Source organism: Panthera tigris, chromosome D1 (genome assembly GCF_018350195.1).
Source record: "Panthera tigris isolate Pti1 chromosome D1, P.tigris_Pti1_mat1.1, whole genome shotgun sequence".
Taxonomy (NCBI): domain Eukaryota; kingdom Metazoa; phylum Chordata; class Mammalia; order Carnivora; family Felidae; genus Panthera; species Panthera tigris.
Genome location: NC_056669.1, coordinates 15953330 through 15979433, shown reverse-complemented (window position 1 = coordinate 15979433; position 26104 = coordinate 15953330). Strand labels below are relative to the sequence as shown.

The 26104-nt window shown below is 42.1% G+C and overlaps 1 protein-coding gene across 4 annotated transcripts in view; it reads right to left on the bottom strand.

Annotated features, from left to right (window-relative positions):
• Positions 1-26104, bottom strand: part of UBE4A (ubiquitination factor E4A) — a 35622-nt gene that overhangs the window by 8286 nt on the left and 1232 nt on the right. The window contains exons 2-17 of one of the 4 annotated variants that reach the window (XM_042957388.1): positions 23137-23303; positions 22222-22383; positions 17418-17591; positions 16444-16556; positions 14976-15128; positions 13582-13741; positions 13146-13348; positions 12752-12943; positions 11295-11628; positions 10170-10290; positions 8331-8635; positions 6713-6845; positions 5463-5650; positions 3730-3830; positions 3501-3614; positions 1669-1843 (exon numbers count right to left, since the gene is read on the bottom strand). In XM_042957388.1, the coding sequence (XP_042813322.1) occupies positions 1669-1843; positions 3501-3614; positions 3730-3830; positions 5463-5650; positions 6713-6845; positions 8331-8635; positions 10170-10290; positions 11295-11628; positions 12752-12943; positions 13146-13348; positions 13582-13741; positions 14976-15128; positions 16444-16556; positions 17418-17591; positions 22222-22342 (2587 nt within the window). In that variant the 5' untranslated portion in view covers positions 22343-22383; positions 23137-23303. Of the gene's footprint in view, positions 1-1668; positions 1844-3500; positions 3615-3729; positions 3831-5462; positions 5651-6712; positions 6846-8330; positions 8636-10169; positions 10291-11294; positions 11629-12751; positions 12944-13145; positions 13349-13581; positions 13742-14975; positions 15129-16443; positions 16557-17417; positions 17592-19200; positions 19528-22221; positions 22384-23136; positions 23304-26104 lie in introns of those variants that run through there. The other 3 variants (XM_007080385.3, XM_042957390.1, XM_042957389.1) reach the window with 3 other exon arrangements.

Sequence of the window (26104 nt, the reverse complement as noted above, 5' to 3'; positions counted from 1 at the left end):
TGTAGCTTCTCAGGAAAGGGTATTCTGGAAGTAAATCTGACACCTTCATGTCTAAAAATGTCCTCAGGTTCACCCTCAAACAGAAGTGATAATTTGGCTGGCTACAGAGTTCTAGGCTGCAAAACTATTTTCCATGAGGAGTGTGTGCCAGCTTCCATTGTCGCTGCTATGAAAATCAAAGACATTTCATACTTCAACCATTGACATGACCGGACTTTTCTCTGGGACCCTTTAGGATCTTCTCTTTACCTTGATTTCCTGTCACAATAACACCTTAGTGTGAAAATTTAAAAATTCCTTGTGTTGGGCACATGATGGCTCTTTCAATGTAGAAGCTTTTAGTCTTTGAGAAATTTTGGTATTATTCTTTGATAATTTCCTCCACCCCATTTTTCTCTTTTAAGACTTTCTACATTGATCCTTTATTTTCTTATCCTTTCCATTCTAAGTCTTTCTGTTCTGCTTTCATGGAAGAGCCCCTTAAGTCGATCTTTTAACCATTCTACTGACAGGTAAAAATTACTTGTCACATTTTTAATGTCCAAGAGCTCTTTCTTGTTCTTTAAATAATTCTTTGTTCTCGTTTTATGGATGTTGTATCTTCTCTTATCCCTCTGAGATTATAAAGATTTTTTCTATTTTTTAAAATTTATTTAAAAAAAATTTTTTTAACATTTATTTATTTTTGAGAGACAGAGAGAGACAGAGCATGAGTGGGGGAGGGGCTGAGAGAGAGAAGGAGACACAGAATCCGAAGCAGGCTCCAGGCTCTGAGTTGTCAGCACAGAGCCTGACACGGGGCTCGAACTCACAGACCGTGAGATCACAGCCTGAGCCGAAGTCGGATGCTCAACCGACTGAGCCACCCAGGCGCCCCTAAAGATTTTTTTTTTAAGTTTTCATCAAATATCTATGTTTCATGTTGGAGGATTTCCTCAAATGTCTGGTGATCCCTGGTTATCATTTTACATGTAATCAATATAAAATTATTAATGAAATATTTTACATTAAAAATACTAAGTCTCGAGGTGTTTTATGTATCTCAATTCAGACTAGCCACATTTATTTATTAAAAAACAACTTTTATTCATTTGGCAAGGGGGGTAGAATCCCAAGCAGTCTCCACGTTGTCAGGGCAGAGCCTGCTGTGGGGCTCAAATTCATGAAACTGTGAGATCATGACTTGCAACGAAATCAAGAGTTGGATGCTCAACTGCCTGAGCCACCCAGGCGCCCCCAGACTAGCCCAGTTAAAAATGTCCGATAGCTACATGTGGCAAATGGCTACTGAATTGGGACACTAGCTCTAGAGGGAGTGGAGATAAATGTGGACCTACCACATTTAACCAGAGTTCAAGAATATTCTTCAGGTTAACACACACACACACACACACACACTCTCACCGCCCCCCCCCCCCCCAACATATATTTATATGGCTACCTTGTCCTCAAGAAAAATCATACCAACTTATGCTTTCTGGTAGCAGTGTGAGGATGAACATTTCCCATGTCAACAATGGGCATCTTGAAGCTTCTCTAGGGATTCATTTCCCGATGGAGGACACATCACCAGAGTCTGAACTCTTGGTTTCATCTGGGCTGATCCCTCACATGAAGCAGGTCTTGACCACTGGGACTTTTTGGGAAGACAGTGCTTTGTGTCCTTACCTGATGTCAGAAAGGCAAGGGTACCAATTGTTTCATTGGACATGATGTTATGGAAACGTGCCAGCTGTCCAAACATCTGCAGGCCAGCCTCCTTCTCTCGGCGGGCTTCTGGAGTCAGACTGTCCCATTCGCCTCGGTCTTTCTCAATCTGTTGAATCTTTATCTTGCTCAGATACTACAGAAATGAGAGGTGAAACGTATCAGAGACGAAAGTGCATTTGAAGGGAAGACGGTATTTAAGTGGTTCTGCTTAAAATCTAGTTTACTAAGTTGGGAAAACCAGGCACTATGTGAGAAACACGAGCCTTGATTTCTCAGCATAGGGCTGGAGCTCTATATAGATGGAGCTTGGGTCGACTTACGGGTAGTTCTAGTCTGCACAGTATAGCCTGTGAAGTAGAAAGGGGGGTAAATAATGTGATGTAGGAAACCTAGGCAAAAATAAACAGGCTGAAGTGAAAAAAAGAGTGAATCCTTCCTGAAACATGGAAAACAAAACAAAACAAAAAACCAGACTCCAAAACTGCCTATCAAGAAACAAAGCTCTATCAAATATGCAAGCTGTCTGGAAGGAGAAGCATAAATATTAAACACTGTCTACTTCTCATTCTTACAGTCCTATGACAATGCCATCTGGTGTCATTCTCTGTGTCACATGGCTCTGGCTTAGAAGGGGCTGTTTCTTACAGGACTTGTTCTTGTTTTCTAAGAAAACCTATCTAAAATCTCAAAGTATGGGCTTATGAAAAAAGCAGGAGCTTTTCACACACATTAAAGACAAGTTACTGGGGTGCTGCTAATCACTATGAGGACCTTGTGTCTGTCCAACAGACTACCTTCACTGTTCACCAGCTTCCTCTCCCTTTGGGTCACTGTCTTATCTATCTGACACCTGTCACAGAGAAGGGAGAGTTTTAACAGGAGCAATAAGCAGCTCCGTAAGGGGTGGGTGAGGATATGATGCACTGAAGTTGCTGACAGGCACCCTGGTGTATACTCTGGGAAACTTATGTTTCAAATACAAAGATTTGGGAGGCCATGGACAGAGGGAGTATTGGTGACTTGGTAGTGTTTATGTGAAAAAACAACCTAAACCAGAGATTTTTTCCGCACCCCCCCCCCCAAATGGTGGTGCAAAAATCAGGATCTTTTAGGAAAGGGGTAAGAATCATTGCCTGTGTGAGTCACTGTTACTGATGAGATGGGATGGAAGGTGGCTGAAAGTCACTGACCAAACGCAAAGTCCTCTTGATTTCTTTTTGTGGTGCTGGCCTGATGAATCCTGCCAGTGTACCTTAGTTTGGCCTCATCACACTTTCTTCTACCTTCTTTTTGTTTTCGTTTTTAAAGTTTATTTACTTATTTTGAGAAAGAGCGCACATGTATGCATGAGTGGAGGAGGGGCAGAGAGAGGGAGAGTGAGAATCCCAAGCAGGCTCCTTCCTCACTGTCAGTGCAGAGCCCGACTTGGAGGTCGATCCCAAGAACCATGGGATCATGGCCTGAGCCAAAATCAAGAGTTGGACGCTTAACCAACCGAGCTACCCAAGCGCCCCAACACATTCTTTTCCACTCTGCCAAAATATCATCCTAGCTTACGAGGCTTCAATGACCCTTGATCTTGATCTCTAACGGAACAACACCTATCAAGCTCTGCAATGGCAAGGTGGGTGGTACACTACTACTCAGAAATTTTTGGTGTCCAAACTGCTACTAGGGGCATAAGGATTGCTCTATTATAATTTGATGGTAAAAAGTATGTATTGATCATTATTTGATGAATCAGGGGCAGTTAAATACGTTTTAAAAATTATTTATTTATCTATTCTCACCTGTATGGCTTCATCCAGAAGGAAGATGGCATCGTTCATTAGCAGGTTAAGAAAGCGGAGGAAAAGTGGGGGATTCATGGCTTCTAAATTCTTTGAGGCATAGTCAGCCAGATCCTGTAAGTCCCAGCCCAAGACAAAAGCATTTTAGGACTGAACCAAAACTCACTGGGACTTATCTGAAGTAAAACTCTGGATCAATCGGCTTTGGCTTCAGTGAAAGCTCTCTCACCTTAATGCTCTCTCGATAGGTATCCGTTCCCCACATATACCTTAGGATAGGATACATGGGACGTCGGTAATTAAACTTCTGTTCAAACTGATGGGGGTCTCCTGGAAAAGGGCAAGAGCAAAAACCCAGCAAAGGTAGTGCTATTAGAGAAAGAGTAAGAGCTTATGTCCACGTGGAGCTATTTTATTTCATTCTGAATGTGTCAAAACTACTGGCAAAATCTGCCCTGGGGAGTTTATAAAGGCCCAGAGTTACAGCCAAGTGTTTACTTATTTCCTTACCGACAGAACAAGAGGGAGACAGATGTAAAGGGTACCTTATGCTGAAAAGGACATGGTCTAAGTTGTAGAATAAAAGCCAGGGGAAACAAAGGCCTCAATATCCAAATGTAGAGTACTTTCAGACTTTGAATGAGGCCTCTGAACTGGCCACTGTGGCAGTGGCAGTGACAACTGTTGCAAAATGGGAAACTAAGTAACGCCCACATTCTTCATGGCTAACATCCAAGCTGCGAAACCAACTGGTAAATCAGGTCAGGGGCTAAAAACCTGATGCTTACACTGTTTTGACCTATCAGAGGAACCACTTGATCTCTGTAGCTTGGGTCATATAATAAAAGAAGAACATGGGATTTGTCGTCAGAACATCTAGGCTCCACTTAATACAAGTCTTTTAACATTTTCAACTTGCAAATTCAGAAATAAAACAGGAATTGTAATACATTCTCTACCAGTGCAAGTGAAGGGCTGAAATGGTTATATGAGTTAAATGCAGTACCTTATTGTGTGACAGTGTATGTATTATGAAGGTTTACATGCACTATGTCAGTCATCACTTCAACCCGTTTTATGGATGAGGAAACTAAGGCTCAGAGGTGAGCAAGTGACAAAACCAAAATCCAAATAGGAAAGGCAGTCAGTACAATGTTAAATGTCTCTTTAAATGTTAGTCATATTTATTACTGAATGGTAGGACATCTCTTTTAAAGGGGGTCTTTTTTTTTTTTTTAAATTTTTTTTTTAAACGTTTATTTATTTTTGAGACAGAGAGAGACAGAGCATGAACCGGGGAGGGGCAGAGAGAGAGGGAGACACAGAATCGGAAGCAGGCTCCAGGCTCCGAGCTGTCAGCATAGAGCCCGACGCAGGGCTCGAACTCATGGACCGCGAGATCGTGACCTGAGCTGAAGTCGGACGCTTAACCGACTGAGCCACCCAGGCGCCCCTAAAGGGGGTCTTAAATAACTGCTTAACATATACTGTTTACTGAGATGGCGTAGTTTACTCTTGATCTCAGGGTCATGAGTTTGAGGCCGATGTTGGAGACAGAGTTTACTGAAAAACAAGGAAAAAAAAAAAAAGAACCATCCCACTATTCTGCAATTATGAGGCACATAAAAATAAAGACCTAGGTTGTGATCAGACAGCCTGCTTTGTTTGAGCATGATTAAATCAAGCATATAATAAAATTGGTAAGAGCATATGTTTTGATGTGAGACAGAATCAAACTGATTCTACCACGTGGTTGTAAGACACAGACAACTCATCTTCTCGAGCACTCACATCCTTATATGTGCAATGAAGACAGTACAGGAAAACTTGCCAGATGGTGACAAATTAATGAGGCAATGTAAAAAAAAAAAAAAAAAAAAAAAAAAAAGCACTCAGCATCAAGACCGGCACATAGTAGATATTCAATAAATGATGGCGCTTCTCAGTTCTAGGCTGTGTTACCTGTAAACTCAATGTCCACAAAGACCTTGATTAGAGCTTCTGCAAGCTGCGGTGCGTAGGGAAAGTTGCAGAACACACGTTTCCGGTGGAACACACTAGATACCAAGGGGTTTGGGGTCTGGTCCAGGTGAGGCATCACTGCTTCCAATACCTCAGCCAGTTTGGCCCTCAGGTGGGGATTCTTCATCCTGCAAAAAGGGCGGAAAGCAAGATGAGCAGGTAGAGAACTTACCTCTCAAATTCATGGCTATTTCCTCCACATGAGGAGCCAAACACCCTCTATCACTGTTACAGAGAAAAACAAGACTCTGAAGTTTCAAGTCTTGGCAATTTCTGGGGGGGATAATGCAGGGTACATCATTTAACTTTTGAGATAACAGCTTACCAAGTATGAGGATGAGTACTTAAGTTTCTATTTAATATGTACTTGTCTATAATAATCCATCGTTTACTGCCTACTATTCTCTGACAGTTTCACTGAAGATCTTCAGTTTCACTGAAGATTCTCTGACAGTTTCACTGCCTTCCTAAGCTTTCTGAGAAAAAGGTCCGGGATGCAGTTATTCTAGGTTACTGTTATATAACGCACCCCACATGTACCTAATAAACACCTGTTGACTCAGGATTTTTCATTAGGTCTGCTCAGCTCAGCAAAGGACTGGCTTCTACCTACTTCTCACTGATGTGGCTCAGGGGACTATGCATCATTTTCTTTGGGTAGAAATCTTCACTTATGTACACAGCTTCCTTTGGCCTAGATACCAAAACAAAACAAAACAAAACAAAACAAAAAACCCAGAGAAGCAACTCTACAGGTCAGTGAGCATCTTTCTTTGAGAAAGAGGACCAGAAGCTATGAATGAAAAGATGAGATTAGAAAGCATCTACATATGTTTACTATCCATGCAACTCAGAATTTCAAGGGTAGACTTTGTTATCATACAATTATTAGCTCATTAGAAGCTGCCTGCCACTGGTAAGGTTTCTGGCATTAAGGGAACTATTTTAACCAGGGACTAGCAGTGGAACTCCCATCGGGTATCTTACGTGCAGGTTCAAATTCTCTGTGGGCGAAGTCCTTTGCTTATTGTGCCTCTCAAGGGTGGGATTTGTGGGCTACCCATAAGGATGGCCACGTGATTCATTAATGCTAACACAACTTCTGAAGGCAACCCCTTATGATTCAGGCGTGTGCGTTGCTTGGTTTTGCACCTCTAAACAGTGTCAGAGCCAAGCTCTCAGCCTTTCACCTTTCTATGCTTCCAGTGAAAATGGTGATAAAGTGGAGGACATGTTCCAGGGAATCTGCTGACGTCTCCAAGATGTCATCAGCAAAGCGGCGGAGAAAAATGAGGAAGTCACCCAAGTTATCTGCAAAAAATTCTGAAAGAGAAAATACTCGCTGTAATTAGTGAAACACCTAACTTTCTGTACTAAGCAATATTGAAATTCCTTCCTTTTGCTCTACCCAGTAAAGGTTAAAAAATCCCAAATGTTTTGTAGATACTAGGAATGGTGACCAGTTCATAAGTGTAGAATCTCCTTTAAATCTAAGTCAATTTTTATTTCTATCCTAGTAAATATGAGAATAGCAGAGACACAAAATACTGTTAAACACACCAGTGCAATTTAAGAAACTACACTGATTTACATTCTTTTCCATACTCAAGGTTAACTGTGCATTAAATAACCTTTTATTTATTTATTTAAGGTTATTTATTTATTTATTTAGAGAAAACGAACAAGCTGGGGAAGGACAGCGAGAGGGGGACAGAGGATATGAAGTGGGCTCTCTGCCGACAGCAGAGAACCCAATGCGGGGCTCGAACTCAAGAGCCAAGCCGTGAGATCGTGACCTGAGCTGAGGTCGGACACTCAACCGACTGAGCCACCTAGGCGCCCCCACGATCTTTAATAAAGATGAATACATTAGATTAGATGACTATAGTCATCAGTCTCCAGGATGGTCCTCCAATTGTATTGGCTTCCTGGCATTCATGCCCTTGTGTGTCCCCTCCTACACTCTTCTAGGGTAGAAGCATACAGAAGCAATGGTGTATCATTTCTATGGTCAGGTTATAAAAGCCTATAGCTTCCATTTTGGTCACTACCGCTGGAGAAAGCCAGCTGCCACATTACGAACAGTACTCAGGAGAGATCCATGTGACCTGGAAAGGAGGCAATCGGGGTTTGCCAACAACCACATGACCAGGCTTGTAAGCAGATCCTCCAGTCCTGGTCGAGTCCTCATATTCCTGTGGCCCTGACTGACAGCTTGGCTGCAACCTCCTAAAAGACCCAGAGGCAGAACCATGAGGCCAAGCCACTCCTGGATTCCTGATCCTCAGAAAACTGTGTGAGATAATGTTTGTTTTAAGGTGCTACGTTTTAGGGTGATTGGTTACTCAGCAACAGATAACCGATAGAGCGATCAACAACACATAACCTGATCTTCATGGACAATATCGGCCAACTCCTCACCAACAAACATACATACATGATCTCCCTTGTGGGTTAACCAACAGGAGGTGATTTTTTTTTTCCCTCTGAAGAATAGCACTGGGCGAGGCATGCAGATACATTTGTATGCTGAACCACAAAAACAACATGAATGCTAAGACTAAACAGCTCTGAAAACCCTGGCTGCACTTAATCCTTTGAAGATTATTTTCTAATACACAAAGAAGTGGGGACACACGGCTGAGGAAAAAGCTGTTAGTTCTCCCATACTTCGACCAGTAGATAGTAGCTACATATTTGTTTCTCCAAAAACAGTGGAAAGGGTATTTTGAGGATTAAACTTCTGAAGTGACCCAGTTAAACTCAGACAGTTATAAATAGGCAGTTCCCGAGGGAGAGCCTGCTTACCTGGCACATAAGCCAAAGAGCTGTAGCCATCTGGCAAAGGAAAAGTTAGCTCTATTGGCTGTGAGCCCTCATTGCCTATGGCCAGTTGAACGAGTAGAACAGCCATGGACACCTGCAAATTCAGACAATTTTGTAGCATCTGTGGCTCGGTCATGGCAGTCTTGGTAGAAAGATAGATGGTCATCAGTCGTTCAAACTGCTCACGAAGGTTGTCAGCAGCAGGGCTAGAACTCTGCTGAGCATCCCGCCAGGCAACCTGCAGCCGATGCAGATTTTGGTTGATTTTTACCATCTGATCATGCAACCTGCCCCCAAGAAAGCAGAAGACACCGGGTCAGGAGCCTCATATAGGACAGCTGAGTACAGACTGTTGGAAAAACAAGTCCTCATTTACTTATTCTAGTATTCTCTTTTAGGATATAGGGCGCTGCAATCGTGATGACACAAAAGGCACTCACAAAAATCGCTGACAGGGCAGGGGTCATAGCATCGGGAAAATGTTACCCGGTATTTGACATAAATGACGCTAATTACAAATAGCACACTTCAGCTGAAATGCACCGTCCAAAGAACAGCAGCTTGGCCGGACAGGGAGTAGAATGGGCTGTTATCACGTAAAATAACTATGAGACCAAGTACGAAAAGCCTAGCAGGATACTTCGACACTGTATGGTTGCAATGCTTCTACTTGGATGTGGTTATATGGACAGTCTTTCTACGGTTAGTTGAGAACTAAAGCTGGTGAAAGAAGCCTCTAGATTAGTAACAACCACATATAAACCGGCAGCCACCTGGGATGCAACCTGAGAACAGCTTCCACGCCTCTGCTGTTCGACATAAAATTATTCTTCACAAAGGGTCAGCCAAATGTTCTCTAATGAAAGGAAGCCCCATAATTCAATGTTATGGATAGCTGTCTCTATGGGTACGGTCCAAAGCCATCTTCTTTGGTCCTACAGAGAGCGTCTAGGGTTAGCTAGCCAACATGGGGGAAACCAGATGACATTCATTCCTGGGTCTGAAGCTAGGTGATTGAACAGGCTGAACACAAGCTGCATTGTTATCTAGTACCTCATTTAAAACGTCAATGATAGGGACAGAAAAACTATCTGATAGAGATATAATCTCATTTTTCTAGAAATTTGCTGAGGTTTAAAACATGCTCTGTGCCCATGTAAGTATCCTGAAAAGACATTAAAAACTGCTATCCTCAGGACCTCTTCCTACCGACTGTGTCATCTTTCTTCCCTTAGTTATACTTGCACTGACAATCAGTTAAACCAGAGGGGTGAAAATCAGAGAATGACTTGTGGCCAGCCAGAACCAGAACCATTTTTGGAAGTCAGACATTCTAGTTCTTAAATGTTCCCACTTCTAGCATCCTTTTGATCTTTGATCTTTTGTGGTCCTACTTATCTTACTGGAATCCCATACAAACATCTTTAATTTTGTCAATTTTGTCCCTGTATCAGAGAGTAGAGCTTTGTCTTTTTTCCATCAGGAGTAGTAAGTCATGAAAATTCAAGAGCAGGAAGTGGAAAGTTAAAAGAAAACAATTCCACTATCACAGATCACAACAGGAAGACAGCGATTTAAAAAATTTCAAGTTTAGAGAAAAATAGTAGTGCGTCTTTACTTTTTGAGAAGTGTAGCAGGTCAAGAATGAAAAGTAAATTCAGGTTATTTGGATAAAGCCAATTCACGTAAACACAAACGCATACAACTCCCATTCCGCTGAGATCCTAATGGGAGCGTGCAGAATAAAGGGAGACTCACTTTCAACCTCCTGGTTATCAACGCCACGAAACAGTTCTTTCTTAATAATATCAGGACAGTTACCTGTGAAATCCCAAGTACAAGGTGTACTCTGTCAGGACAAGGTTCTCCGTCACAAGGTTGTAGTTCTGGGGAAACTTTGGCTCCTGCACAGCTGGGATCAAACAAGTTTCTTTGTCCAAACCTCGAAGAGGGTAAAAGGAACAGTAAATGACTCGGCACGGACTTCTGTCTGGGGTCTCCAGTGTCCCCTTCCTCTAGCTCAACTTCCACACCGCTATCAGTGAGGATTTAAAAAAAAAAAATTTTTTTTTTTTTTGGTGTTTTTGTTAGTAATTTCTTTTAAAAAACAAACATAGAAAACACTGGAGTTTTTCCCAGTGATAGACAGTGGATCATCTGTATGTATTTGTGCTTTTCTGTATTTAAGATTATTTGCTTTTGAGCAGGTATCGCTTTTATAATTAGAAGAGTCACAAAACTGAGAGAGAATACACCAAAATTAGGAGTGATTCGTTTTTTCTTTTTTTTTAAACAGTGATTCATTTTGAGTGACTTATATTTTGATTTCTCTGCATTGTTTTCTCCAAACCGGCCCCAATATTCTCCCGCCCTCGTCTCATTTCCTGCCAATTCCCATATCCCTGCCCCAAATGCCTTTCCCCCCTGTTCTAGACCCACTGAGCTTCCCACTATTCCCCAGCCAGGCCTTTCATAGCTTTGTACCTTCATACTTTAAACCCAACTCATCTTTCCAGACTCGGCCACGAAGACTTCCACCTTCTGTAGAATTTACTACTCACTCCTTCTTCTGTGCTCCCATAGTTAAGCCCTATACCATATTATGATTATCTGTTAATATTATCTGCCTTCTTCTGGAGACTTTGGGTTAAAATACAAAACAGGGATTGTGTTTTATTTATTTTTAGAAAGAATGAATCAATCAATACCCAAGGCTGCTAAATTCAGAAGGGTCTCACTAAGGCACAACATCTAAAAGCTACCAGTTTTTTTAAACATCTGTCTTAGTTATACCAGCTCTTCTTTCTGCCTCATCTTGAGAAAGAAGCACCTTTGTGAAAAAGGATAAAAGTGAACGCCTTAGATGTTACACACACACACACACACACACACACACACACACACACACACACACACGCAGTCTTGAAAAGCCCAGTGCTCCCCTACCTCTCATGTGTACATTTTTAATTTTTCGTTCTTCATCATTCAACTCCTTCAGGGCACAGTAAGTGGGATTAAAGGTGAGGAGCCGAGAGGATCTGGGTTTGCAAAATGGCTGGCACAGCTTCAGGAGAGCAGCACCCAGATTCAGAAAGAAGGCATCCGAGGCATACATTTGGAAGAAGATTTCTGGCATCTGATTGGCCCAAATCTTGGTGCGGCCTGCATTTGCATGCAAACAGTTTCCAAGCCAGGACAAGATACAGTGTTTGGTTTCTGGAGAGAGCTGGAGTAAGTTCTTCAGCATCTGGTAGATCTTTTCATGGAACTGGGCCATGAACTGTTTAACCAGAAAACACAACCACAGAAGATTCCACTTTCACAATCCTCATATTTGTTACTCCCAAACCTTAGCCCCTGGCAATTTCCAAAAATAACCTAATCCTAATCTTTTCCCTCACTCTCCCTGTGCTTTATGCCCTAGTTCTGATTAAAAAAAAAAAAAAAAGAAAATTGCGGGCACTTATGACAGATTCCCTGAGGAGCCGCCAAACCGCACATCGCATTCATGTAGCTTTAGAGTAGGGGTCAGTAAACTTTGTCTGCAAAGGGCCAGGTGATAAATATTTTTGGCTTTGCAAGCTATATGGTGGGTGTGGCAACTATTGGACCCTACCACTGTGGCATGAAATCAAGCCACAAATACATTTATGAATGGGTACAGCGATGTTCAATAGAACTATTTACTAAAACAGGTAGCAGGTCGGATCTGGCCACTGCAGTAATTTGTCAATCCCTGCCTTAGAGTGCGATGACGGGGGATTTAAACCACCCCTGACTCAACCATTTACTGCCTCATGTTGGCCAGACTTCTACTATAAATTACACTAAGAAGCCATGTGGAAGGAAAGAAAGGGAAAAAAATGGTTTACAAGCTGGAGTTCAGCCCAAGATTTTAGGAGCTAAGGTTGGAAGAAATAGCTTAGTGGTGGGGCACCTGGGTGGCTCAGTCGGTTAAACATCCGACTTCGGCTCAGGTCATGATCTCGCGGTCTGTGGGTTCAAGCCCTGCATCAGGCTCTGTGTTGACAGCTTGGAGCCTGGAGCCTGCTTTGGATTCTGTATCTCCCTCTCTGCCTTCCCGCCACCCATGCTCTGTCTCTCTCTCAAAAATAAATAAAATAAAAAAAAGAGCTTAGTGACAACGATGAAGGCAACAATGAGAGGAAGCGGCTGTGCCACAGAAGAGCAGCAGCTTACTCTTAAACCGCACACAGGTTTCTCCTCTTCCTTCAGCCCATGCTAAAAAGAGGATAATTTCTTTACATGATTACAGTAGAAAGCCAAGCAGATCAATCTGCTTTCCCAAAGAGGCTCAAGCAGCCTTATGTGCATCTGCTTCCCGAGGAAACTCGACTTAATCTAAGATCAGGGCACTGGGATACAGTGGTAAACAGTTCCACCTGATGGATGTTGGCCTCTTGCACTTTGATCTCCTGGGGACTGGAACGAGATGGATTCAGGAAGTAGCCATGATTTTCTACTACACCCGGAGTCTTTAGTAAGCAGGAGACATTGAGGATTACTCCCAGCAAGGTCTTCTGGTACATCTGCCCGTTGCTAGGGTCCTTGGGCTGAATGTATTCTACAAAAACCTATAAAAGAAAACAAGTCCTTATTCATCTGTATGAGGAGATAAAGGTGGTGAGATGACAGGGTCTCAAAGAGTTAAGTCTACACAACGGCCAGTGTATCTTTCTTTTATTTGATAGGGAATATTTGAATGCCCTCACGATAGGGATGCATAAAGTAGTAAACGTCCAGCTCAGATGAATACATACCACTTTTCAGACTTACCTTTGCCATATCTTTCTGCCTAGTGAAATAGAGAAGAATGTCCAGATATGCATAAAACAGGATCTGACAGAGTTCTAGGTCTTTTATTCGGCTCAATAAAATATCAAACACTGGAATCATGACTTCTGGAAATGTTCGAACTTCCTCATCCAATATCAAGGCTTCAATGACCTCTTCCAGAAACTCAGTTACATCTTCAAAATCTAACAGATGACAAATGAGAGAAGAAGTGCACAGCAATTTTTATATGCTTTTACACAGTGGATCTCTACTTTTCTCATACTGCTGATAATTCCACTGGCATTGAACCCCAAAGGTCAAGTTATGAGCTCTCTTCTGGCACCGTAGTGGCTCTGAGGCTTTCTGAAGCAATTAGAGGAATTTTAAATTGTGAAGTCAGGATGCAGAAATGCACAAATCTTGCTTGTGTACTCACGGGCTCCTTGGATGGCTTCCAACATCAAATCTACCAGTTGCTCATGGATGTTCTGGTCAACATAGATCTCTGGGGTGAGGAGAACTGTTCGGGTGTTGGACACAGTGAGGTTCCTGCACTGTACTGCAAAGGGGAGCAGGTTCTCTGGAACTTTGGTAATCTGGAAATAGAATGAAGAAGAGAGGGGAGAGTCTAGCTCTATGACCTGAACAAAGGAGGACACAACAAATAGAATGAAAAAGACAATGTGTTCCAAACAATACTGCTGTCCTGCGGATGCTTGAAAATTCAGGAGAGTTCATCCTTTGGTTTAAGGAATCACCTACCTGCTAGGATTCTAATCCTAGAAGTGACCAAGCTTAGACTACTCTATTATTTATACCTTGGTGGAAATGAATTTATTAGACCTTTTATTTTCCCCCAGACCTTTTCTAAAGGTATGCTTTTTTTGAATTTTTTAAACGTTTATTCATTCTTGAGAGACGCAGACAGAGCGTGGATGAGGAAGGGCAGTGAGAGAGGGAGACACAGAATCCAAAGCAAGATCCAGGCTCTGAGCTGTCAGCACAGAGCCCGACGTGGGGTTTGAACCCATGAACCGTGAGATCATGACCTAAGCTGAAGTCGGATGCTTAACTGACTGAGCCACCAAGGTGCCCCTAAAGGCATGCTTTTTTAAAATTTTAGGTTTATTTATTTATTTTGAGAGAGACAGAGAGAAAGCACGAGCGGGGTAGGGGCAGAGGGAGATGCGAGAGAGAGAATCCCAAGCAGGATCCACACCCAGTACAGAGCCCAATGTGAGGCGTGATCCCATGACCGTGAGATAATGACCTGAGCTGAAATCAAGAGTCAGTCATTCAACTGAATGAGCCACCTATGTGGTTCAAGGATGTGATTTTTTTTAATGTTTTATTTTTGAGAGAGAGAGTGTGAGTGGGGAAGGGGCCGGGGGCGGGGGAGGGAGGGAGAGAGAGAGAGAGAGAGAGAGAGAGGGAGAAAGAGGGAGACACAAGAATCTGAAGCAGGGTCCAGGCTCTCAGCTGTCAGCATAGAGCCCAACATGGGGGATGACCTCACGGACTGTGAGATCATGACCTGAAGTCAGACACTTAACCAACTGAACCACTCAGGTGCTCCCAACAGTATGATTTTTTAAGAGGTTTGTAAAAAGAACAGGGGATACTGGTTAATTAGGGAAAGGAGTAGACCCCAAGCCACGGAAAGGAGAGACTAAAGTTTTAGACATCAAATAGTGCCTGTAATATCTAGTTTCAGATACAATATGATGTATATAAACTGACATAAAAAGCCAGTGATCCAACTCTCTGGCTTACATATTGAAGTCAAACCCAAGATGACCACACAGTTCTCGATAGCGAGTATTCCTTTACCTCTTCCTTAGCTCTTTGGAAGCAGGAATAAAGGTAACAAAAAATGTGCCTCTCCCCTGCATCTCGATCAGCAGAGAGATTCAATGTTGTAGAAGAAGTCATGTTAATCAAGTGGTTGCCTGGATCCTGAAGTAATAAGCGAGCGAAGACAGCCTTTAAGAAGAACATATAAACAAAACACTAAGCAACTACAGAATTCATCTTAAAACATCAATATGAAAAGGTCATCTGGACACAGGTTATTGTGAGAATCACAGGATGTAGAGTGAAGGGGGAATAAAGGACCCCACTCACTACTTTAGAAAATATTATATATGTAAATATAACTGTATATGCTGTTGATCTTTGTTTTAAAACAAAATTTTTTTTAACATTTATTTTTAAGAGACGGAGACAGAGTGTGAGTGGGGGAGGGGCAGAGATAGAGGGAGACACAGAATCTGAAGCAGGCTCCAGGCTCTGAGCTGTCAGTGCAGAGCCTAACGCGGGGCTCGATCCCACCAACCGTGAGATTGTGACTTGAGCTGAAGTCAGATGCTCAACCGATTGAGCCACCCAGCGCCTCTATGCTGTTGATCTTTGAACAATATGGGTTTGACGTGGATTTTTTTTTATAAATACAGAATGCTATTGTAAATGTATTTTTTTCTCTTGCTTATGATTTTCTTTGTAATATTTTCTTTTCCCTAGCTGACTTTGCTATCGGTGAGGCTTCTGATCAACAGTAGGCTACTAGTTAAGTTTTTGGAGTCATGAGTTACATGCAAATTTTCAACTGCCCCTAACTCCCATGTTGTTCAAGAAGCAACCGTACAGTTATCCTAAACAGAGCTCAAGTGTCTGTCTAGTATAAGCCTGGCACAGAGTAAGCACGAAAACAGATTTGTCGAATGGTGTGGACAATTAGCGATTCAACTTATATACGAAATCTGCTTCTCTGTGTGATTGCTGGCCTCATTCAGACTTACATAAAGATAATTTAAACACAGAAAGTTAAACTACAAGTTGTGGAGTGTCTTCCCTACCAAACTCTTATTCCTTTAATGTTCATTAGGCACTTATAAGGCAAAACACACAGTTTGATTTTGCAAACGATATAAAGAAGAAAGGCATGGGCCCTGCCCTGGAGAAGTTAAAGATCTGATAGGGGAGATAAGACAGGTCCATAAAAAAGCCACTACATGTGACAGAAGGTGACAATTCCCATCAGAGAGGCATAGATAGATTACTCCAGGAATTCAGAGGAGAGAATAACAACTCCTACTTGGCAAGGCTTCATAAATAAGATGGCATTTTAACTGGGCCTTAAAGAAAGGGTATATCCGGATACGTGGCCCTGGTAAATGAGAAGATTCCAAAAGAGGCACACCACAAACAACGTTAAGAGATGGAGCTAAGCAAAGTCATGGTTGCAGAAAAGTGGCCAATTTTTGCTGAAGGCATCAGAAAAAAACCGTAAGAAGGGTACCTGCTCAACATTGTTCATATCGAGCCAGTCTTGATCTTCCAGGTCCACCGCCATTTCTTCCAAATACACACAACGGCTGGGGATGCCATTCCCACTTTTCAAGCTCGGGTCACCTGGGAAATGGTTTTAATCTGGTAGGTTAAGGATAACGCTTCTGTCTTATACGGACAGCTGATTTTGACAGCATTTCTCTTCAACTCCAAGTAGAGCTCCGGTAATATCAGAATAATCTTGGCACACAAAATAGTAGCTAAAGATTTAAATCTTTTTAAAGAGTCCAAAAGCATGAGCTCGGTTATAAACCTAACATCATGACATTTAAAGAATACATCCCAGACACTGGCACCGATCTTGGGGTTTAACTATAGAGAGGACACAGAAGGAAAACACCGACACCTCTTGAGCTTTCCATCTAAATGTTTAGGTCACCTCGGAAAAGAAAAAGGATTTGGCTGCCATTCCCACTTCCCTTTCAAGGTAGTGAAGACAAGAAGCTACATGGCCCAGTCAGTACCAAAAGGATAATGAAAGCTGCACCTGTGTCTAAATACTATTTTTAGGTCACATCAGGAGCTTCACTGAAATATCAATCTTGTGTTCCAGGGAGCGTAGCAGATTTGTTTAAACACCAGATACGATAGATTTCTAAGAGCAAGTTGCCAGCCCAAAGCAGGAAGGGCAGAGTTATGAAAACTGGCTGCAAGTCTGTAATCCATTGTTTGTTTGTCTTTTGAGAGAGCATGTGTGCTCGGGGAGGGGCAGAGGGAGAGGGAGAGAGAATCTTAAGCAGGCTCCATGCCCAGCGTGTGTGTGTGTGTGTGTGTGTGTGTGTGTGTGTGTGTGTGTGGGGCATGGGGTGGGGGTGGGGGGCGCGACAGGGGTCTCCATCTCACAGCCAGGAGATCGTGACGTGAGCTGAAATCAAGAGTTGGACATTTAACCAACGGAGCCACCCAGGTGCCCCTGTAACTCACTGTTGTCCAGAGTAATGAGGAAGATCCTTTGGATCATGTGATTGATGTTGAGTTGCTCACATATTTCCTGCTGTGAACGGAATGAGCGGCTAATCTCAGCCACAGAGTAATCAAATTCATCCAGGCTTTCTGACACACTATTATCCGAGTCATCTGGGGTAGCTGGGAGTTCATCTGCCAGAAAATGTAAGCCATTAACAGTTGAACTCCTCTCCGTAGGAGGGAACCAAGTATACTATCAAAAATGATAAAAGTAACCAAGAGGAAGATAATTTCAGATGTGAAACAAGTTAATCATCTAATTAGTAAACATCTCAAGTCAGGCACCATCTTTTTTAAAAACTTGACATAGAAATGACATGCAACATTCTATTAGTTTCAGGCACACAACATAATGATTTGATGTATGTATATATTGCTAAATGATCACCACAGTCAGTCTAGTTAACATCTGTCACCATATAATTAAAAAAACTATTTTCTCTTGTGTTAAGAACCTTTAAGATGTACTCTCTTAGTAACTTGCAAATATGCAATACAGTATTAGGAGCCACAGTCACCATGCTGTTCATTACATCCCCAGGACTTATTTATTTCTAACTGATGTTTGTACCTTTTGATCCCCCGTACCCACCCTGGGCAACCACCAATCTGTTTATCTGAGAGCTTTCTCTCCTTTTTTTAGATTTCACATATAACTGAGAACACCTGTTTGTTTGTATTTGTCTTTTACCGTCTGACTTATTTCACTTTACACAATGCCCTCAAGGTTTGTCCATGTTGTTGCAAGTGGCAACAAACGTGTGTGTGTGTGTGTGTGTGTGTGTGTGTGTGTGTGTGTGTGTGTGTGTATGTATCATATCTTCTTTATCCACACATTCATCAACAGACACAGGATATTTCCATGTCTTGGCCATTGTAAGCAATGCTGCAATGAACATGGGGGTGCATGTATCTTTTTAAGTTAGTGTTTTCATTTCCTTTGGAGAAATCTCCAGAAGCGGAGTTGCTGGATCATACGGTAGTTCTATTTTTAATTTTTTGAGGAACGTCTATACTGTTTTTCCATAGTGGCTGCACCAATTTACATTCCCACCGACAGCGCACAAGGGTTCCCTTTCCTCCTTTCCTCCACATCCTCACCGACTTGCTATTTTTTGTTTTTTGATTACAGCCATTCTAACAGGTGTGAGGTGATACCTCCCTGTGGTTTTGATTTGCATTTCTTTGACGATGAGTAATGCTGAGCACCTTTTCATGTACTTGCTGGTCATCTGTAGGTCTTCCTTGGGAAAATGTCTGTACGGACCTTCTGCCCATTTTTTAATTGGATTATTTGTGTTTTTTTAGCTACTGAGCTGCATCAGGCAACGTCTTAAGTATAGGATTCTGAAATCCCTGGCTGAAATCCTACCACATTTTACACATCAAAAGTTTTATTCTTTCTATTCATTAATTGATTGCACTCCCGATTAGGAAAAATGGCAACTATGTTCCCCACAGAATCCTAGTGAACGAAGATTTACCTAATAGATCAACATGCCTTTAATTATTTTAAAGACATGCTTTTTCCTGATTTTAAGAGAACACATATGTTTTAATAATCTATTAATAGCAAAGCATTCCAGATATTTTTTTCTATTCTGAGATGCTAATGTTTATTGCTAGGATTTTCAGTTACAAAAGAGGAAGGGGTATCATACTATATACACTGTTTTTCAGCTTGCTTTTTAAACTTAATCAGCACCAACACCTTTCTCTGTTAGGTCATTTATAGGCCTACCTCATTCTTTGCAATAGCTCACTGTATTGCATTGTTTGCACACCCTCTGATTTGTGTAGCTACTTCTCAATTGATGAACATTTGGGCTGTTTCCAACTTTTCATGATTTCAAACACTATTGCACCGAATAGTACTCTTTTTGTACACCTGTCTGAGTATTTCTGTAAGGTAAATTTGTAGAAGCAGAATTGCTGAGTTAAAGAGCTTGCACATTTAAAAGTTCACATACACTACCAAATCATTCTCAGAAAGGTTGCTCTCATTTACAAGCCCATCACAAATTTCAGGGGCGCCTGGGTGGCTCAGTCAGCTGAGGGTCCGACTTTGGCTCAGGTCATGATCTCATGGTTCATGAGTTTAAGCCCTGCATTGGGCTCACTGCTGTCAGCAAACAGCCTGCCTCAGATCCTCTGTCTCCCCACCCTTCGCCCCTCCACTGCTTTCTCTGAAAAATAAACATTAAAAAATAAAAAAAAAAAAACTTCACAAATTTCATAGGTAAAAACCTAAATATTATTTTTTTTAAGTTTACTCATTTTGAAGAGAGAGAGAGAGTGAGAGAGAGCAAGCAGAAGGGCAGAGAGAGAGGAAGACAGAGAATCTCAAGGAGGTTCTGTGCTGTCAGTGCAGAGCCCGACATGGCGTTCGAACTCACGAACCATTAAGATCATGACCCGAGCTGAAATCAAAGGTTGGACACTCAACCGGCTGAGCCACTCGGGTGCCCCTAACCTAGTTGTTTTTTTAATGGGCAGTATTCTAATTATTAGTGAGACTGGATTTTTTTTTAAGTTTATTTACTTATTTTGAGAGAGAGAGAGAGAGAGAGAAAGAGAGAAAGAGAGAAAGCACAAGCAGGGGAGGGACAGAAAGAATCCCAAGCAGGCTCTGTGCTCTCAGCTTGGAGCCCAGCTTAAGGTTTGAACTCACAAACTGTGAGATCATGACCTAAGCTGAAACCAGGAGTTGGATGCTTAACCGACTGAGCCACCTTAGCGCCCCAAGACTGGATTCTTTTTTTTTTTTTTTTTTTTAATGTTTATTTATTTTTGAGACAGAGAGAGATAGAGTATGAACGGGGGAGGGTCACAGTGAGAGGGAGACACAGAATCTGAAACAGGCTCCAGGCTCTGAGCTGTCAGCACAGAGCCTGACGCGGGGCTCGAACCCACGGACCGTGAGATCATGACCTGAGCCGAAGTCGGACGCTTAACCGACCAAGCCACCCAGGCGCCCCAAGACTGGATTCTTTAAATCATTTGATTATTGTATATAAATTCCTTGTTCAAATCTTTTTTTCCCCCTCTGATTTGTTACTATTTTCTTATTGACTGGATCTCTTTACATCTTTCTAAAGCAGCCTGAATGAGTGCCCCTCAGAAAGGAACTCCTGCCGAAGGAGAAGCAGTGTGGTGCTGCTCGCTGAAGGCCACGCGGAAAAAAAAAAAAATAAGTAAAAGCCACACGAGCCCGCATCTGTTTTTCTCTGCCGACGCAGTGATTATTCTGAAAGTCCAGGCAAAATTCTCAGAATGTAAGAGTTGCTTCGGGTGGTGAGTTTCGCCAACGTGAGGCTCAACATAGGAGGTCAAAGGTTCTGGCACAGCACTAGGTGGTGGCGGAAAACAGGTTAGATCTGGTGGCAAGCTCAGTGTAAACCAACGAAGATGAGGAGGAGCCAAAACAGTAACAGAAGGGCATGCACCTGATCTGTCCCCACTGCTGGTGCCTGCAACCCTCCCGATTCCAGCCAGTTGGGATGTCTGCCGCCAGCCAGAAGGACAAACATTCTGTTGCTCTCCTATATGGCTAAGTTCTCCTCTGAACCCCGAGTGCGACAGGAGCTAAGAACCTATGTAGCAGAACTCCCCTCAACCACACCCTCATAAATCATATTTTCCCATTTCCTTATTTTTCCTATTCCTCACCCCCCCTTTGTCTCCTGCAGTCTCCTAATTCAAGCTTTCTCCTCCTATATCTTGGCATCAGCAAGAGATTTCAGAGACTGAGACCCAGAGCTGCCTCCTTCTATCATGTTAGAAAGTCAGCGTTACATGGATTTCTCCCTAACTTCATCCATCACCCTGTCTACTACTCATCCGTCTTGCCCTTACCTCCCTTTAATTCAGTCCCGATCGGAGCGCAAGGCCACAAGTCAGCTATGCATATGAACACTTTTGAAATAAAATAAAGGGAAAAGACAAACATTTCTCCTTTCCAAACAAAACTATTATTCTTTTTGGAGAGAGAAGGACAGCAACTTCTGGCTTGCAAGACTGTGAATATCCTCAGAAGACTAATTTTGAGAAATATCATCCCAATTCTTCTTGGCTATATGTCTTCGCATAGGAGGAAGCTAGCCTTGACCTTAATTTTGGTCCGAGATGAGGAACACCATTTTTCTGACTAGTGAGATATTATTATTATTATTATTATTATTTTTAATTATTATTTTCACATGCAGGTTTTCTTAGAAATCTGTTCTAATAGCAGTACGCTATGAAAGTAGCCATTCTACAAAATGGGAGAGGTATTTTGTTTGGGTTGGACTCTGAAGCATTGAGCTTAAGAACAACTTTCATTTATTTGTCTACCAAAAAGCCAAAAGCTTTTAGAATATTCTTCCTTTTACACATCTGCTTTCTATAGCTGCGTATAGTCTGCTTTCCACACCTATGCCTACAACCTCAGCTTCCTATGTTAAAAAGATTTCTTTAAATATCTTTTACTAGGTGATTTTTAAAAGAAACAACTTGACAGCTTTGGAATCACGACTGGCGTCTGTTACTACGGAACCACCTGTTAACTGGTCTCTTTTCATGCAGGGGGAGGACAGGACCCAAAACCAAAACAGATAACAAAAATGAACACCCCCACCCCCAATTTATGGCCTAAACAAACAAAAAATGACTTCTGCCCCAAACCTCAATTCCAATTGCAATTACGGACCCAAAGAAGACTTCATCCGGGAAGACCCCATTCTAGGTCATCTCATCTGCTGCTATTGGCCCCTCTACTTACCAGATTGCTGCTTCAGCTGCTCTTTTTGGATTGCTGCAAACTGCTTGGCATCAGCCAGGGAGCCAAAAAGAGCAGCAAAGGGGTTACTTGAGATGTTGTTGTTATTCTCCTGGTCTGTCATTTCACTTTAAAGTATCCTCCATCCAGACCTAGGGGGAGGGGCTGCAGAGAGGACAGGTATCAGACACAGAGGGGCAGGCAGGACAGCCGTAACATAGCCGCAGTCAGGTCTCTCCAAGCGTCTCGAATACAATACGTTTAAAAGGCTTTGGGTGAGACTTTTCCATTCCCGTTCTAAGGTGCAAGTCGTTTTTAGCAAAATGGTTACAAAGCCACCGACTGGACAAGTTGGCCTGATCTGGGGGCAGCTAAAACCAGAAAGCTTTAAAAATAAAAATGCTGGAATACATTTATCTGTTGACATATTTCTATTTGCCGTACCTTTAAGGAATAGGTTAAGTAGAAAGAATTACTAAAGTCAACGGGGGAACCCATCTACTCATTGTGATGCGGCACCGAGTGAAAAATAATATGACAAGAGCTACACATTTCCCATAAATCGCTAGGCCAGCCAATGAGTTCCCATTCACCATGAACGTAAGATGGCGCTCGCTCAGGCTTCTAGGACTTAGAGCTGGAAGCGGGAATTCCTCAGCTACAAATAAACAAACAGCAAGCCTTCACCGGAGATGGAAGGGCAAACCAGGACAGGAACCTGATCGGAAGCGTGCTGTGGGTTTTCAGTATGCATTAGGCAATTTATCTCTACTCCTAGGCTTACAACAATTGATATTTCTTCCACTAAAAACGAAACGGTCTTTGATTATTTCTATATTTAACTTTCACGATCTGATTTTTTCATACCCCCGCAGACACACACACGTCCCTAACGTGTAACAGGAAATAGATACATACCTGGAAGGCATTTAGTGGAGCTGACTGAGCCTGCATTTGCACCCTTCTGACTACAGGTCCTCATTCAAGCGCCAAGGGGACTCAGTGGCACAGTGGGAGGAGCAGAGCACCCTGAAAGGCTTTCTCCCCTTTCTGAAATTTTAAGGCCACGGCATAGAAACACAACCCTGAAAAGGGTGGGAAGAGACAAAGGGTAGGACTATTCTGCCCACAAGGATGTGGACTGCTAAGAGGACAGAGGCCTCAAAAGGAGTGGGGATGGGGTCTGAAAGAAGGAGAAAAAAAACCTGGCCTATCTTTAATCTACTGATGTTAAGACTCCTTATAGAATCATATTAACAAAAGCCAATGTGAGTTGGAAAAGTTACCCTTATTATCGGGTGGAAGAGAGATTTTAACACTTGACAATCCTGCGCCACCTCCGCCAGCTGCTTCACGCTCCTCTGTCCTGTTTTCTACATAAGAGCTAATGGCTAATTATCTGTAATGACTTAGGCACGCAGTCTAGACTCCTCTCAGCATGGTTCTGGGCTTTAATGCTCCAGGAACTGAACTGTTAGATGTTGCTCTATGTATTTTATTTTTTGTTATGTACGGTTTAGTTAAGCTTAACAATCAAAAATAAAGATAGCACATTTAGTGCTAGAATTCACAACAATCCTTGAGAGGACTTTCCCCTCATTTAACCACTGCATAGGCTTAACTGTTACCCCTAATTCAAGTTAAGACATTGATTGTCTATTGTTAGCTGACCGCCACTCTGCCTCTATCCTAAGGTACCCTAAAGTCCGGAGGAATGCAAAAAGTGTAATGACCTCTTGTTATTTTCTGTCTTCAAAACATCATCCTCTTTTTTCAACGTGACACCCCACATTCTTCCTTTGGGGATCCATCCCATTCCCAGCCCATGTGTTCAGAAGATGGTCTCACACATTAGCTTTAGGAATGGGCATATGAATCTGGCCTGGCCAAAAAGAGTGCAGCGTATTCTGGCCAAAGTGACTGAGGGATGGGCACAAGACCCTAACAAGGCCTATCAGAATCAATGAACATCCAGCTTTAGGCCTTTGGCTGAAATGTACAGAAAAAGGAACTCTTTTTTCCTGCTTGGATTGTTAGGGGGTATGATATAATCCTGGAATTGTGATCTTTCCATTATCTAGAAAAGCCTTAGCCCAAAACTAAGTAACCTATAGGAAAAGAGTTGAGAGATGGAAAGGAAAAGTCTTTCAGTGTGTGTGTGTGTGTGTGTGTGTGTGTGTGTGTGTGTGTAAATATATAACATATAGTATATAACATATAACATATAATATATAATATATAGTATATATATACACACATATATACAAATATATATAAAAGCCAATTCAAAGGGGTTTAAAAAAATTTTTTTTAATGTTTATTTTTGAGAGAGAGAGAGAGAGAGACATACAGAATGTGAGCCGGGAGGGGCAGAAGGAGAGGGAGGCACACAATCCGAAGCAGGCTCCAGGCTCTGAGCTGTCAGCACAGAGCCCGAAGTGGGCTCGAACCCACGAGCTGTTGAGATCATGACCTGAGCCGAAGTTGGACGCTTAACCGACTGAACCACCCAGGCGCCCCTCCAAGGGGTTTTTAAACACACAACTGAGGAGCGCCAGGCTGGCTCCGTCAGTAGAGAACGCAACTCCTGATCTCAGGGTTCTAAGTTTGAGCCCCACATTGGGTATAGAGATTACTTAAAAATAGGATCTTATTAAAGAAAACCCCCACAATTGAGAAGAGTTTAGTTTAATACAAAGGAGATGATGCATCATCTGCACCATGTTTGTAGAAAGGAAGTTGAAAGCTAGGAATACAGAACATATGAAAAGATAGGATCCTAAGACTATCAAGACAAATGAACAGGGTTTATGATAATAAATGGCATTATTTCCTCCTTTCTCAATAGTATACTGTCATATTATAAAAAGAAGCTAGCTTCCCATTACATTTTATCTATATTAATAGGATTTATAACTTTCTTTGCTGTATTCCTAATGCAAATCTCCTACCCTGCTAGACAGGAAGCAATTTGAGTACATTTTCATGTCTGATTAGTTTTTCTTCCGTGTCTGGCATTATATATCACCATCACAAAATCCCACATACATATTTATTAAATGATTTAACCTTACATGTAATTACTCCTGACCTTGTAATCAATAGCAGCACCCATGATCCTACAAGGGCTTTGCTATGTGTCTTGGGTCACAGTAGCAGCTCAAACTTCTGGGCCAGACACTTGTGGCTCTTTGGTATCTCAGCATGTGTAGGGTACAGACGGAAATAAATCTCTTGTCATCTCCGCTATATGTCTTTTTGAAGAACAAAAGCTTTTGCCTGTCCTCACTAAGTTCATCTTTTTCATATGAACTTCAACTCTGTGCACAAGCTACTGTCGTAGTCAAACGGCAAATACTGTGTAACCACTTACAGAAAAGTTTCATAGGAAAAGGGAGGAATGATCACTTGATGGGAGTCTTTGTGGAGATGATCAATGGTCTCACAAATGTTAAGAGCACCTAGATATCACCCACTCCAAAAGATCTGATAAAATGGAACCCTGATATTTTGTTTTAATATTCAATGGCACGGATTATTTATAATCTTCTGTTTTCAACTGCCATACAGAGATACAGCACCATCCTGTTGGTGACGCCACCAACCCTTAAGAGCTTTTGGATTTGATTCCTTTTTTTTTTTTTAATGTTTATTTATTTATTTTTGAGACACAGAGAGAACACAAGCAGGGCAGGGGCAGACAGAGAGGAAGACACAGAATCCAAAGCAGGCTCCAGACTCTGAGCTGTCAGCACAGAACCCGAGGTGGGGCTTGAACCCACGAACTGAGATCATAACCTGAGCAGCCGTCGGACGCTCAACTGACTGAGCCACCCAGGTGCCCCGGATTTGATTCCTTTTTAATATTTCCTACTTAAAAACACAA